The sequence below is a fragment of the Rhinolophus hipposideros genome (genome assembly GCF_964194185.1).
Source record: "Rhinolophus hipposideros genome assembly, chromosome: 1".
In the NCBI taxonomy this organism is placed as follows: domain Eukaryota; kingdom Metazoa; phylum Chordata; class Mammalia; order Chiroptera; family Rhinolophidae; genus Rhinolophus; species Rhinolophus hipposideros.
Window position 1 is genome coordinate 39,396,071 of NC_138047.1, and position 12,189 is coordinate 39,408,259.

General features: G+C 45.1%; 1 protein-coding gene across 3 annotated transcripts in view; it reads left to right on the forward strand.

Moving 5' to 3' along the window:
- Nucleotides 1-5,177: 5,177 nt before the first annotated feature.
- Nucleotides 5,178-12,189, forward strand: part of KIT (KIT proto-oncogene, receptor tyrosine kinase) — a gene marked incomplete at its 5' end in the record, with an annotated part of 79,810 nt that continues 72,798 nt past the window's right edge. For 2 of the 3 annotated variants that reach the window (XM_081060556.1, XM_081060558.1), the window contains one exon: nucleotides 5,179-5,367. In XM_081060556.1, the coding sequence (XP_080916682.1) occupies nucleotides 5,301-5,367 (67 nt within the window). Of the gene's footprint in view, nucleotides 5,368-12,189 lie in introns of all 3 variants that reach the window. The other variant, XM_081060557.1, reaches the window with a different exon arrangement.

Here is a 12,189-nt window from a genome sequence, read left to right on the forward strand (position 1 = left end):
CCTCAACTGTAAAATCGGGAGTCTAAGAGTACCTATTAGGTAGAGTTATAGTGAGGATTAAATGAGTTAGCGTACATAAAAAATTTAGAATTTGCTAGGTGTGTCAGTTCTTATTATGATTACAAACTCCAATCAGTGCATATCTGTCCTTATCTTGTTTGACCCCCCCCCCCCCAAGAGATAGGACACAAGGGAACACTCCTACTTTCCTGAAAAATTTCCTTTTGCCACAGCCCTCTTGGATTTTACCTTTCTGACCTTGTTTTATCAGGGTCCTTTGTGGGATCTTTTTTTCCATACTTGTCCCTTAAGTAGTTTTCCTAGGTGTTATCAGCCCTCTGCTTTCCTCGTGGTGTTTACTCTCTCTCTGGGGTGACCTCATCCAAATCCTTGAATACAGCCACCTCCCTAGCACCTGGCCCTCTGCTGAGCTCCAGGCCTGCATGGCTCGCTTTGGAGAAGTTCATGAGCACCTCAAACCCAACAGGCTCAACTCCAAATCCGTCACCCTCCACTACAAACCTACTTCCATGTCTTGCTGAAGACACACACATTGTAGCTTATACCAGAAATCAGGGCGCCATCCTTGAGTCCCTCTTCTCACTCACCTTCCCCAATACTGTTAGTGATCAAGGCCTGGTTCTCTCTTGTTCAGCCCCTCTCACCAATCTCACCTCCACGGACTTAATGCAGTTCACATTCACCCTTGATTCGCCTCATTAGCCTCCTCACTAGTTTCTTTTTGCCTCAAGGTTTGGCCCCTTTCAACTCATCCTTCACTGAGCTTCTCCACTATCTTTCCAAAATGTAAATCTTATCATATCTGGCCTCAGTGTAAAGAACTCTAGTGACTCTCCATAGCTCAGAGGGTGAAGTTCATGATTCTTGGCATGAATGGCCCTTGTTTATCTGGGTCTCCACTCTCCCCCTCCCCGACAGGCCCTGTTTCCCTAACTGCGCCGTACTCCTTGTGGTTCTTCCTATGTGTCAGTGCTGTTTCACGCCTCTCGCCCTTTGCATGTGTGCTTCCTACCCTTGCATTCTCCTCCCTGCTTTGCCTTCCTCTCCTCTTGATCCCTCCAGTCTAGTTGTCACCTCTTTGAGCGAGCCTCATGAGATCACTGCACAATATGATTTAGGTGCTGCTCTGTGTTTAAACATCACTGTGTGCATAGAGCTCTCTTAAGTACATATAATAATGTAATCTTTGACCCCCGTATGCGTCTCTCTTCTTTCTCTGCAAATCTCATGAGTGCAGCATCTGTATTTTGTAGAACTTTGCATTGCCAGCAATTATTGTAGCACCTCTGGCACATAGGTAATGTTCAATAAATACTGAATGAAAGCTTGAACTAAGAGCATACTTCATCTTCTTTCAGGCTCACAAACTGTGAGGTGGTTATTGTTATATTGAGTCTAGCAATAAGGATCATATATTCGTTTATCCCACTTTATGGACAAGTGACAACACCTAGCCAGTTCTAATGGTTATTGGAAAAACAGAAACTATTAAGTAGTAAACTAGAAAAGGATTATACCCTTGATGTAGTAATTTTACCTCTAGGAATCTAGCCTAAGTAAATAATCAGGAGAAAGAGATTTTTATTCACCAAGATATTCATCACCAAGTAATTTGTGTAGGAAAAAAGAAAACGAAAAAAATAGAGAAATGATTAAACATCCAGAATTATGGTACATATGTACAACTGAACATTATACTGCCATTATATGTTATTTTCCCAGAAAATTTTTAATGACTGCTTACTCGTATGTTATGATTAATGAAAAAGCTGGATAGAAAACTAGCAAATATTATAAAATCTGAAATTATATAAAGGAAAAAAAAAACCTTAGAATACGTAGGAAAAAAATTTGAAAGAAACACACCAAAATGAACTTTTCAGTTAATTATATCTTGGATAATTTTGTTTTGGTTCATTCTTTATCATTTTGTGTATTTTCTAAAGTTTTTACCATAAGCAGCTTTACTTTTATAATCAGAAATATAAAAAATTTTCAAGTTAGAGGTTTGGGCTACATGAGACCAGAGTGAGTATCTTTTGTTCTATTTGTTCAGCATCATTCCTCCTTCTTACAGTGAGAGTACCTAAATTTTTGGTGAGGACACACCCCTCCTCATTAAGAATGGCCTCATGATGTGGGTGAAGTGGACCCCGACCCTGGCTCCAGGGGTGGGCATGTGACCCAGAAGAGGCCAATCTTCATATGCCATCTGGCTTCAGTAACTGGTTCCGGATGGTCATGTGACTTAAACTAAGTCAGTACTTTTATAGATGTTCAGGAGGGCAGAATAGCTCAATGAGCTGTAAGCCTAGAGCTGCCTGAGTGTACACAAATACAGGGAAGCAACACAGAAAAGTACTGCTGACAGATGGAGATAGACAAAAATGCACACACACACACATACACACACACACACTACCACCACCATCACAACCACCACACACACAACCACCACCACCACTTTTGAGTCCTTATCACTTTCAGTTCTTGGATCTGGGAAAGTCTGGAACATTATCCTCCCTGGACTTTTCAGTTATAAGAGCCAATAAATTTTAGGTTTCTTTGTTTGCTTAAGTCAATTTAAGCTGGGTTTCTACAACTTGCAGTCAAAAATACAATTATAAAAACAATAAAAAATATAAAGTATAATTCATGAAAGGGTCCAGGGCTATCACAAAATAGAGTACAGAACTGGTCCCATACATCCTATCTGAGATATAAAACATTTCCATCATTGTAAGTGTTTCTGTTGGATATGATCTAAGATATTTCATTCTGAAAGCAGTTCATTCCTAGTCTCTTCTAGATGCCTCCTTATAGTACATTAGCTGGCAGGGGGTATAAACCCTAAAGGCGCAGAGACTGGAGATCTCTGCTCTGCTCAGTATTAAACCTTTAATTGCTGGATCTGATGAGATTTGGGGTATCTCAAGAAAGGGGTTGGATTGAGGCAGCATTTAGATGTTTAGGGGAGTGGCTTTTTCCCCCAATGAGTGCAGAAGGATTTCAACATTCTACCAATCAATATGGCCAACTTGGTGTGTACTGGCTGCACATGAGCCCTGGTAGCAGATATTATAGTTTCTTATTTGGGTATGTTTCCCCCCCAGAACTATGAATCCCTCTAGGCAGGGACTTTGTCTTAATTGATTTTTTTGTAGGTCTTGTGCCTACCTAGGTGCTCAATAGATGTTTGTTGAATGATGAATATGAATGACAGTCCAGCATTGTAAAATTCCCTATTCTGGTATTTTTCCTAATAGATTTTTCCTGCTTAGAATTAAATTGCAATATGGTCTCTTTTCACCCACTCTTCTGAAGACTTGTTATCCTTTCCAATCTCAGTTGATTGAAGGAGAAAATCATAAATTTTCTCTAAGGCATATTGTTGGTATTTTAACCCATAGTGATTTTTTTCTCACTACAAAATGGATTTTAGAAATAAATCAAGATCCCAGAAACTTATGATTGCTTTGAGTGGTAGCTTTTACCTCTCTCATCCTAAGAAAAAGATACGGTCCAATGGCCCAAAACACAAACAGAGAACTTTGAATTTCATTTCTCCCACAGCTGTAGGACTTGAACCATTTGCTAGGACACTGGGGTGTGGTTCCCCCACTTGACTGTAAAGATTGTGGTATGGCCCACACCTCTCTATTAACAATAGTGCCTCCTTGTTCCCAGTAGACACCTAAATGCTTGTTGAAAGAATAAACAAATTTAAAGACAAGCAATCATACACATTGATCGAGTAGTGACAATTTTTTAAGTTGTTTGTTTAGCTTTGAAAATCATTTTTCTTAAACCAGCTTAGGTCCTATATCAACATGAAACAGGAGAGATTTCAATATTAAATAAAGTGTGTGTGTGTGTGTGTGGGGGGGTAGTTACAAATTTTGGATGCTACTGTATAAAAGAGTCTTGGTATATCTAAATTATTCCATCACTTTCTGATGGGCAACCCCTCTCTTCCCATTTAGTTTCCATCCTTAAGCTCTCTGGAGGGGTGTTTTACTGTGTTATTAGAATGCATAGGGAAGGTTCATCATACCTCGAATTATTCTTAAAATGACTGGGTCTCCCGTTAGCTGTGTGATCGAACCACTTTTAGAACTAAAATAATAAACGTATCTGCTCTACCTAGCTCACAAAACTGTTATTGTGAGCATAAAATAATATTCAGTGTAAGAAGGAACTATAAAACTCTATACAGATAGTGCTGTTACCTTGGGTAAAGCACTTCCTAGGCAGTGGCACCTGGCTTAAGAGAATCATTTCACTATTATTTTGCTCTCGGTACAGCCTAAGGCAGCTAAGAGGAACCCTCGGATCCCCACCCCTGTAACTGTCGTCTGATAGAGAGGCAGAGAAACCATACAGGGAAAGAAAAAAAAAAAAAAAAAAGGCGCCCAAAGGGTTTAGCACGACTGTGGATCCCAGAGCAAACTTCGCAAGGCGCCCCTCCCCACTCCAAAGCCCCAGTCTCTAGAAGTCTCAGCAGGAGCTTGTTGGGTTGAGGCCTCTCCGACGAATAGAAACCAACTGTGCTGTTACAGGTTAGGGAGCAGGTGGAGAAATCGAGCATAAAGAATTACCTATGCCCTGGCTCAGCCTTTTACCGCTGTGCCAGGCGCCGCGCTTGGTCTCCCTCGACTAACAGGAATGGAAAAGCATATCGGGGTCTAAATCCTAACCCCCTTTCCACTGCACCCCAATTCCTGTCCCCGCACCACGTCCACCACCTGCGGCGTCCAGCCTCTTCCCTCGCGGGCGGGCTGGAGGAGCGAGCGGCGGACCTTTATTATCTGGGGAGCTCCTGCCAGGTGGCGGGCCCGTGTCCCAATGTGCGCGTGGAGCCCAGCTTCACAAAGCGCGCGGGCAGCACCACCCTCGTCCGGGAACCGCTTCTGGTGGTCCGATCACATCCCAGGGGAGGAGAGGTGGAGAGGGGCCCCAGTTTTGAAAGCGGGCAGCAAAGGCTGGCACGCCCTCCTTCTCCCCGTGGGCTTAACCCCCCACGGGATTACCAGGTCGAAAGAGCAAGGGCCACACGCTGCAGGGAGAGAGCGAGACCCAGGCGGGAGGGAGGGAGGGAGGGAGGGGAGGCGAGGAGGGGCGCCGAGAAGGGGCGTGGCCGGCGCTCCGAGGGAGGGCGCTGGGAGGAGGGGCTGCTGCTCGGCGCTCGCGGCTCTGGGGGCTCGGCTTTACCGCGCTCGGTGCACTTGGGCGAGAGCTGGAACCTGGACCGGAGCTCCGATCCCAGCGCAGCCACCGCGATGAGAGGCGCTCGCGGCGCCTGGGATTTTCTCTGCGTCCTGCTTCTCCTGCTCGGCCTCCAGACAGGTGGGAGAGCACGGCGGGCACTGGGTTCGCGCCCCCTGCGGCTGCCTGTGCCCCTGAGGGCTCCAGCTCCTTGGGGTGTGTCCGGAGAGGTGGCCGCCGGCCCACAGTGCCCCCGCGTTTCAGCCTCCTGGCAAATTCGAGGCGTCCCGGGGACTCTCCTGCGCCCAGCCTCGCTCACCTGCGGGAGGAGCCCCCAGCCGCTGGTGGGAGGGGCGCTGCGCTGGGGTCTCCCGGGCAAGAGGGCAGCTAGTGGGGTTAGGCGTGAGCGAGGTGCAGGCTGGAGGCGCGGGCGGCTTGCAAGTTTGGGGTTGCTTTTGTGCGAAGGGTTCGCAGGGGCAGAGGCGGGCGAGTCCGGGGTTTGCACCCCGAGCGTTGTCTCCGCCGTGCGTGGCGCGGCCGCTTCTTCCTTTTGTTAAAAGTTGCGCTTGTGTGACCGGCGCACCGGAGGGCTGGCCCTCAGGTTCTCAGCCACGCCGAGGGCAAAGTTGGAGAGCCTTTTCTTTGCTCTGCGGCTGCTGCTTTCCAACCTCTGGGGCGCTCTTTGTGCCCCAGAACTGGGGACCGACCCACTGCCGCCTCTGCTCGTGGCGCCACCCGTGGACACAAGTCGAAGGCTGCGGCGTCCCCCAGCCCACAGGTTATGCTTTTGCACCGGGAGTCCGCGGAGTGCGATTCTGGTGTGGCGGCTGCAGAGGTAACTTGGGCGCCAGGGCGTGTGGAAAGCAGCCGCTAGGTTGCAGACTTTTTGCTTTTGTAAATCTCATGCTGGACGCTAATCCTTTTCTGCCGCGGTGCCGTTTCTTTCCTGCCACGCGCCTCGGTGCTGCCGGAGGCTGCGTTTGCAGCCTGTTCTTGGGAGAGACGGGGACGGGGCAGTGTCCGACGTCCCTGACCCCGGCCCTCTGCCGCGCTCAGCGGGAGAGCCCGGCCAGGCTGGCGGGGTTCTGCAAGCCCCTCGAATCGGGGTCTGCGACCTGTAGTCGCAGGTCCCTGTTTTCTTTGGGAATTTTGAGATTCACAACACCCCCTTCCACGTGATAGCTATAGTTAAGGGCCGCCTGAGATGGAGGTGGGGATGGGGTAGGTGGGAGATGGAGTGGAACTTTCTGCAAATCTTACTTGGATCTTAAAGCTGTTGTGAAAATCCAGTTATATCTGGGCGGGAACTTAGTGTGAAGGTTGAGGAGGAGGATTTCTGGAAGCCCTCAGTCAGATTCCTGCCCCTTATTCCCTTGTTTTCTGGGGCTGGTGCGTGAGCCATTGCAGGTGGCCCATCCAGCCCCTGCACTGCTTGCTCTCTCTCAGGTCACTAAAAAAAAAACACACACCCAAAAACAAACAAACAAACAAACACACGAAACCTTTAAGGCTACCCTGATGATGGCTAGAAAGTGAGTTTGAACTGGAATTCAAGGCCTCCAAAGGCAGCATCGCAGTGAACCATACTGGGACTCTGGACTACCGTTCATTTTTTCCATGAAGTCTCAAGATGCAGCCTCCGTCTTTCAGGTCTTGTAAGGCATTGTGAGGGCTTTCCTGTGGGGGAAGAGAGGCCTTGCATCTGGACCCCTGTGTGGTAGGAAGGATCACCAGTGAGTGGATTCTGTGATGGATTTGATCGCCTAAGCTTCAAATGATAGGTTTGGACCTTATGTCTTTGTGCTTTGGCATTTTTAATTTCAGTTAAGGTAGTGAACCGGCCGCAGTAGGGCACTAGAAAGACAAACCACACAGAATGGTTCTCTTTGTAAAAATTAAATGAATCAGTTGCTTCCTTCTTCCTCATAATTAGCCTGCTCCATCCAATAGATTTTTTGGCAAAGGGAATTTTACCGTCTGGCTTCTGGGGGAGGGAGGCGCAGTATGGTGTAGTGAGAAAGCCTCTGTGCTGCCCTCTGGTTTTTCTTTTCTCAACGATTTATTGGCTGTGTGCCCTTGGGAGGTCGCTTAAATTCTGGGGGGCCCAGTATCCTCAAGAGGACAGTGAGGCATCTTCCTTGTGAATGATCCTTTGGGTCCAAAATTCTCCTGTTCCAGTGTTCTGAGTGTAGGCTCTACACTTCTTTTGAACTCTTTACCTGATTCCTTTCTACCTCCTTGAAATTCCTCTGCCTCTCCTAGTCACAGGGTCCAACCACTTGGTCATATCCTACTGATACCCCTGGCTACAGCAGGGATGTGTGGCTTTTGCCTCCCTGTCCTCAGTCCACATGTGCTCACCTACAGTTTCACTTTGAGGGCTAGGAGGTACCATCTCTGCAGTAACTCCCCCTCCAGTATTTACAATGCGTGTGCTCAGCTGGATGAACCTGCAGGGAGCAGTGAATCATAACCTTCCCCTTGTTCCTGCAGGTGTGAGACTAGAGTCATTCCCAGCAGCTGGACACATTCTGGATTATTATCCTGCTGGAAATAATATGATGGTCTTATAAAGGGATCCCAGATAAGCCATTTATCCCCATTCTGGCCTTTCCCACTCATCCACATGTTTGTTCTTACGGCTTTATAAATCATGTATGCTGTGCCCTTGCAATATGTTTTTCTATGGCACCTGAAATTTCACATTATATGTGTGTTGTACATAGTTGTTGCTCTTTAATTGGAAACTGTGTGCATGGCCCTGTGCTGGGACCATTACCTGACATTTCCAGTTCTCTCAACAAGCATCGGAGCAGTGCTGTCACCATCCCTATCATTTTTATAGCTGGAAGAACTGGCTGAGAACAAGTCAGTTCCCAGAATAATCAGCGGTGAAGCCTGAGGTTGGTCCCATGTGCCCAACTGTATGTCTATTGACACGACTTACCAGAATCAGTTGTAAAGTGAGATTCATTTGAAACTATTTAATGAATACCTATAATATGCCAGGCGTTCCCTCGTGGGAATGTAGGCATTTGACCCTGGGTATGAGGGCTTTTTAGGTGTTGGCTGTGCCATTCCAGTTAGTCCCTCAGAAATGAGGATAAGCTGTCTCTAAAATGATCGTGTAAGTCAGTTGAAAAAGTTTTCCACCCCCACTCCAAAAAATAAAAATGGTCTTAGCATTGTATACTTCTGGCATACTTATGAAAGAGAAAACCCCCAGGAATGGGTAATACCATGGGCCATTTACCATGGGTGAGCACGATGGGATAGATGTAAGGGCAGCTTGCCACTCATGTAACCTTTCTTCTCCCAAAACAAATTCTCTGTCAGAAACGTGCCAGGTTTTTTGTGGGCTTCCTTTGGAGTGCATTTACGTACAGATGTTATTGTGGTGATGTATTTTGCTGCTGTTGTTGACAGCTGCTAAAAGTTGCCCATAGGATTTTGACTCATTTCCTCAAGTCTCCCCCAGCTGATTAAAGAAGGACACCAGGAAATGAGCTATGGTGTCCTGAGCGGAATTCTTAAAGCTGGATAGCAGTGTGGGGACCCCTCAAAGGCAGTGGCTGCAGAAGCATTTTGTCTAGAATGAATTTGGTTTTAACAAGCGACAGGCTAGGGCGTGGGAAGGGCTTTATTTTGTTGCATTCCTGTGTGGTAACTTACAAAAAGGGGTTGAAAGACATTTGAAGGAAAGTTAAATATGCAAAATTTCATAACTTGAATACATATTTTCATGTCTGCAAATCCAGAGTGAGGAGGGGCCTACAAGAGGTAAAAGTTTGAATCTACACCAAATCTAGGGTAAATCTTTGTTGAAAGCAGAGGAAACTTGTGAGTAAGCCTTGTCTAGCAGCTCTGATTTCTAGCAGGAGACAGCCAGTCTTTCGACTTTAGACTCTTAATAAATAAAGAGAAGTTGCAAGCTGATAGCGCAGGGACATGTTTTTTTTGGCCCACGTGATGCTTTTTTAGAAAACATTGAGGGAATATTTAAAAATAGGGAGCATTTATATCAAGAGATCTCTTGAATTGAAAACTCTACCCCTTTAGATAGGACCTATGCTCTTCCGGTTGCTTTAGGCAATACCTCTTTCTACTGCCAGCCCTTAGGCATTAAGGCATTTAGCCTTGGGCCCTGGTAAGCACAGGTGGCACCACCCAGGTACCTAGAGGCAGGAACACAGGCCTAAGGAGTGAAGATAGCTTCTCATTAGTCTGCTGACAGCCTTGTGGCCTTGGAGCAAGTTGCTTAACCTTGCTGAACTTCACTTTTTCATCCTAGTTTTTAGCTGTGTGAGTTTGGGAAAATTGCTTAACCTTTCTGTGCCAGAAATGTGTTGCTATATATAAAGTTTTTAGAATGGTGCTGCCTGGCAAGCTCAATAACTTGAGCTTTAGTAGTTAAAAGCTCAATACTATTAGTAGTATTAGTACTAATACAATTAGTACTAATACAATTAGTAGTTACAAGCTCAATAACTATGCTCAATACATATTAACCATAATTATTATCTGTGAAATAGGAATTATTGTTATCCCCAAAAGTGGGAATAATGCCTACTCTAATATGATTGCCCTAAAGGTTAGAAAGATTCTTATAAAGATGCTTGGCACAAGGTCTGGGTTAAGAACAGGCACCTACGTATATAGAATTTGACTATTATAACCCTTGCATGCAGGTACCAAAAAGTACTAAGTTGACAGGTTTTAAAATGAAATAAACTTTAATTTTTGTCTTGAGTTTTGTATAACTTGACTTAACAGTTGGGAATCACTAGTCTTAGAGAGTGAATAGATCCTGAGGGTGTGTGTGTGTGTGTGTGTGTGTGTGTGTGTGTAAACCCAGGAGACTTCAGTGAAAACATTCATACCTGCTAATTTTTCCATTCATCTTATGTGTTAGCCTTCATGCTTACATTTTGGTTATGACACATTTTTGTTAGATTTCTTCCAATCCATACCTTTCTGGCAGCTAGGTTTTCAACACTTTTGCAAACTTTAAAGTTTAAGCTAAATCGTTATTCAGTTTTAACACTTTTGCAAACTTTAAAGTTTAAGCTAAATTGTTATTCAGGACCTGTGGCGTCAGAGTTAAGAACTTGGGCTCTGAAATTGACAACCTGGGTTTTTATCCACTTCGGCCACTCACCAGCTGTTTGATGTGGGTAAGACCTTTTATGCTTTCTTTCCTCATCAGTAAAATGGTCTGATGGCACAGGGCTACTGAAAGGAGTAAATGAGATTATGCATATCACATGCCTAGCACAGTGTGTCCCTCACAGGGAAAGCACTCACTGCTGTCAGGTGGATTTTTTGTTTTTATTTTTCCCCCCTTTTCAGCTTTGTTGCTTAGGGGGAAAAAATTGGAAATGGTTTAAAACCAGATTATGTAGACGTATTTTTTGGTGTTGAGATGAAGTGTATACATTTAATGTCTAGTGTTTTTTTTCTTTTCTTTTTTAAGCCCACAGTTAGTGGTAATGTATACTTTCTTCCCTGGCTCTTTATTTAACCTTATTCTTAGCCTGCTTTCCACCAAAGAGGATACAGATTTCTGGATAAGAGTTTAGAAGGCCAAGGGTCTGTGAATGGCCATTTTCTCAAGGTGAATAAGGAAGTGTAGCTTACATGGGGTCTCCGAACCCTACCGTGTTTCCTTGAAAATAAGACCTAGCCGGACATCAACTCTAATGAATGTTTTAGAGCAAAAATTAATATAAGACCAGGTCTTATAGTAAAATATGATATGATATTATATTAATTTTTGCTCCAAAAGATGCATTAGAGCTGATTGTCCGGCTAGGTCTTATTTTCAGGGAAACACAGTATTACCTTATAAAGTGGCATTGAAAACTCCTTGAGAGTCAGGAGCTTCTCCATGACTGCCTTGACCAGGAGTGAGGGACCAAGCTGAACTTGTCCTATTGCCTCTGGCTGGACATTCAGTGGTGCTCAGTAAATATTGGTTTACCATCTCTCCTCTTCTCCAGCACTTGCACAGCACTTTGAACACAATAAATGCTCAGTAAACATTTCGGATTTAGTTTAACAAACGTTAATCTGTCAGTCTCTATGCCTTGATCCTTGCCAGGGACTCCAGGTACTGGCTAGCGGTGGGGAGGGGCGGAGTAAGAATATTGCCACTGATTCAAAGTAGAATTGGTTCGTTAAGAAGAGCAAAGTGCTTGGGCAGAATTTCAGAGGAGAGGTGTTTTTGTCTTGATGGGCAGGTGATAGAGATTAGGAGTCAGGAAAAGTATCCATGTGGGAGATAATATTTGAGACTAATTTCTAGACTTTAAAAGAGAGTAGAGCATCTGTGGTTGAGGCTTCACTTGGAAAAAGTTACAGAAACGGAGCAAAACATTAAGATCTTATTTGAGGCTTGTCCAGTTTTTCAGTTGGTATGATGGCTGTGGTAGGGGAAGAGGCTGGAAAGGTGGACTCTGTGACCAGCCTCGAGAAGCATTGGAGAAAGGGTATATTGAGCGTTGAGTTTGGTCCAGATTCTGCAAAAAACTTTGAAGTCAAGGCTAAGGTGGAGGTGACCCAGTAGTGGGCCTCTGGGTATTGCTTACTGGTCCAGGCCTGCTCGCTCCACCATTCCTCAAGGTTAAGCCCACTCCCCAGCCCTGTCAGAAAACTTGGACACTCCCTTTATGTTGGCAGCAGAGACTAAGGGAGGGGCGGGTGTGTGTTTAAATTTTAGTAAAATACACATAACATAAAGTTGACTATCTTAACTATTTTGAGGTATATAGTAAAGTGGTGTTAAATGCATTCACATTGTTGTGCAGCCCATCTCCAGAACACTTCATCTTGCAAAACTGAAGTTTTATACTCATTAAACACTAAACTCTCCATTCCCCTCCTTTCCCCCTCCGCCCCCACCCCCCACAGCCCCTGGTAGCTATCTTCTACTTTCTATCTCTATGAATTTGACTACTCTAAGGA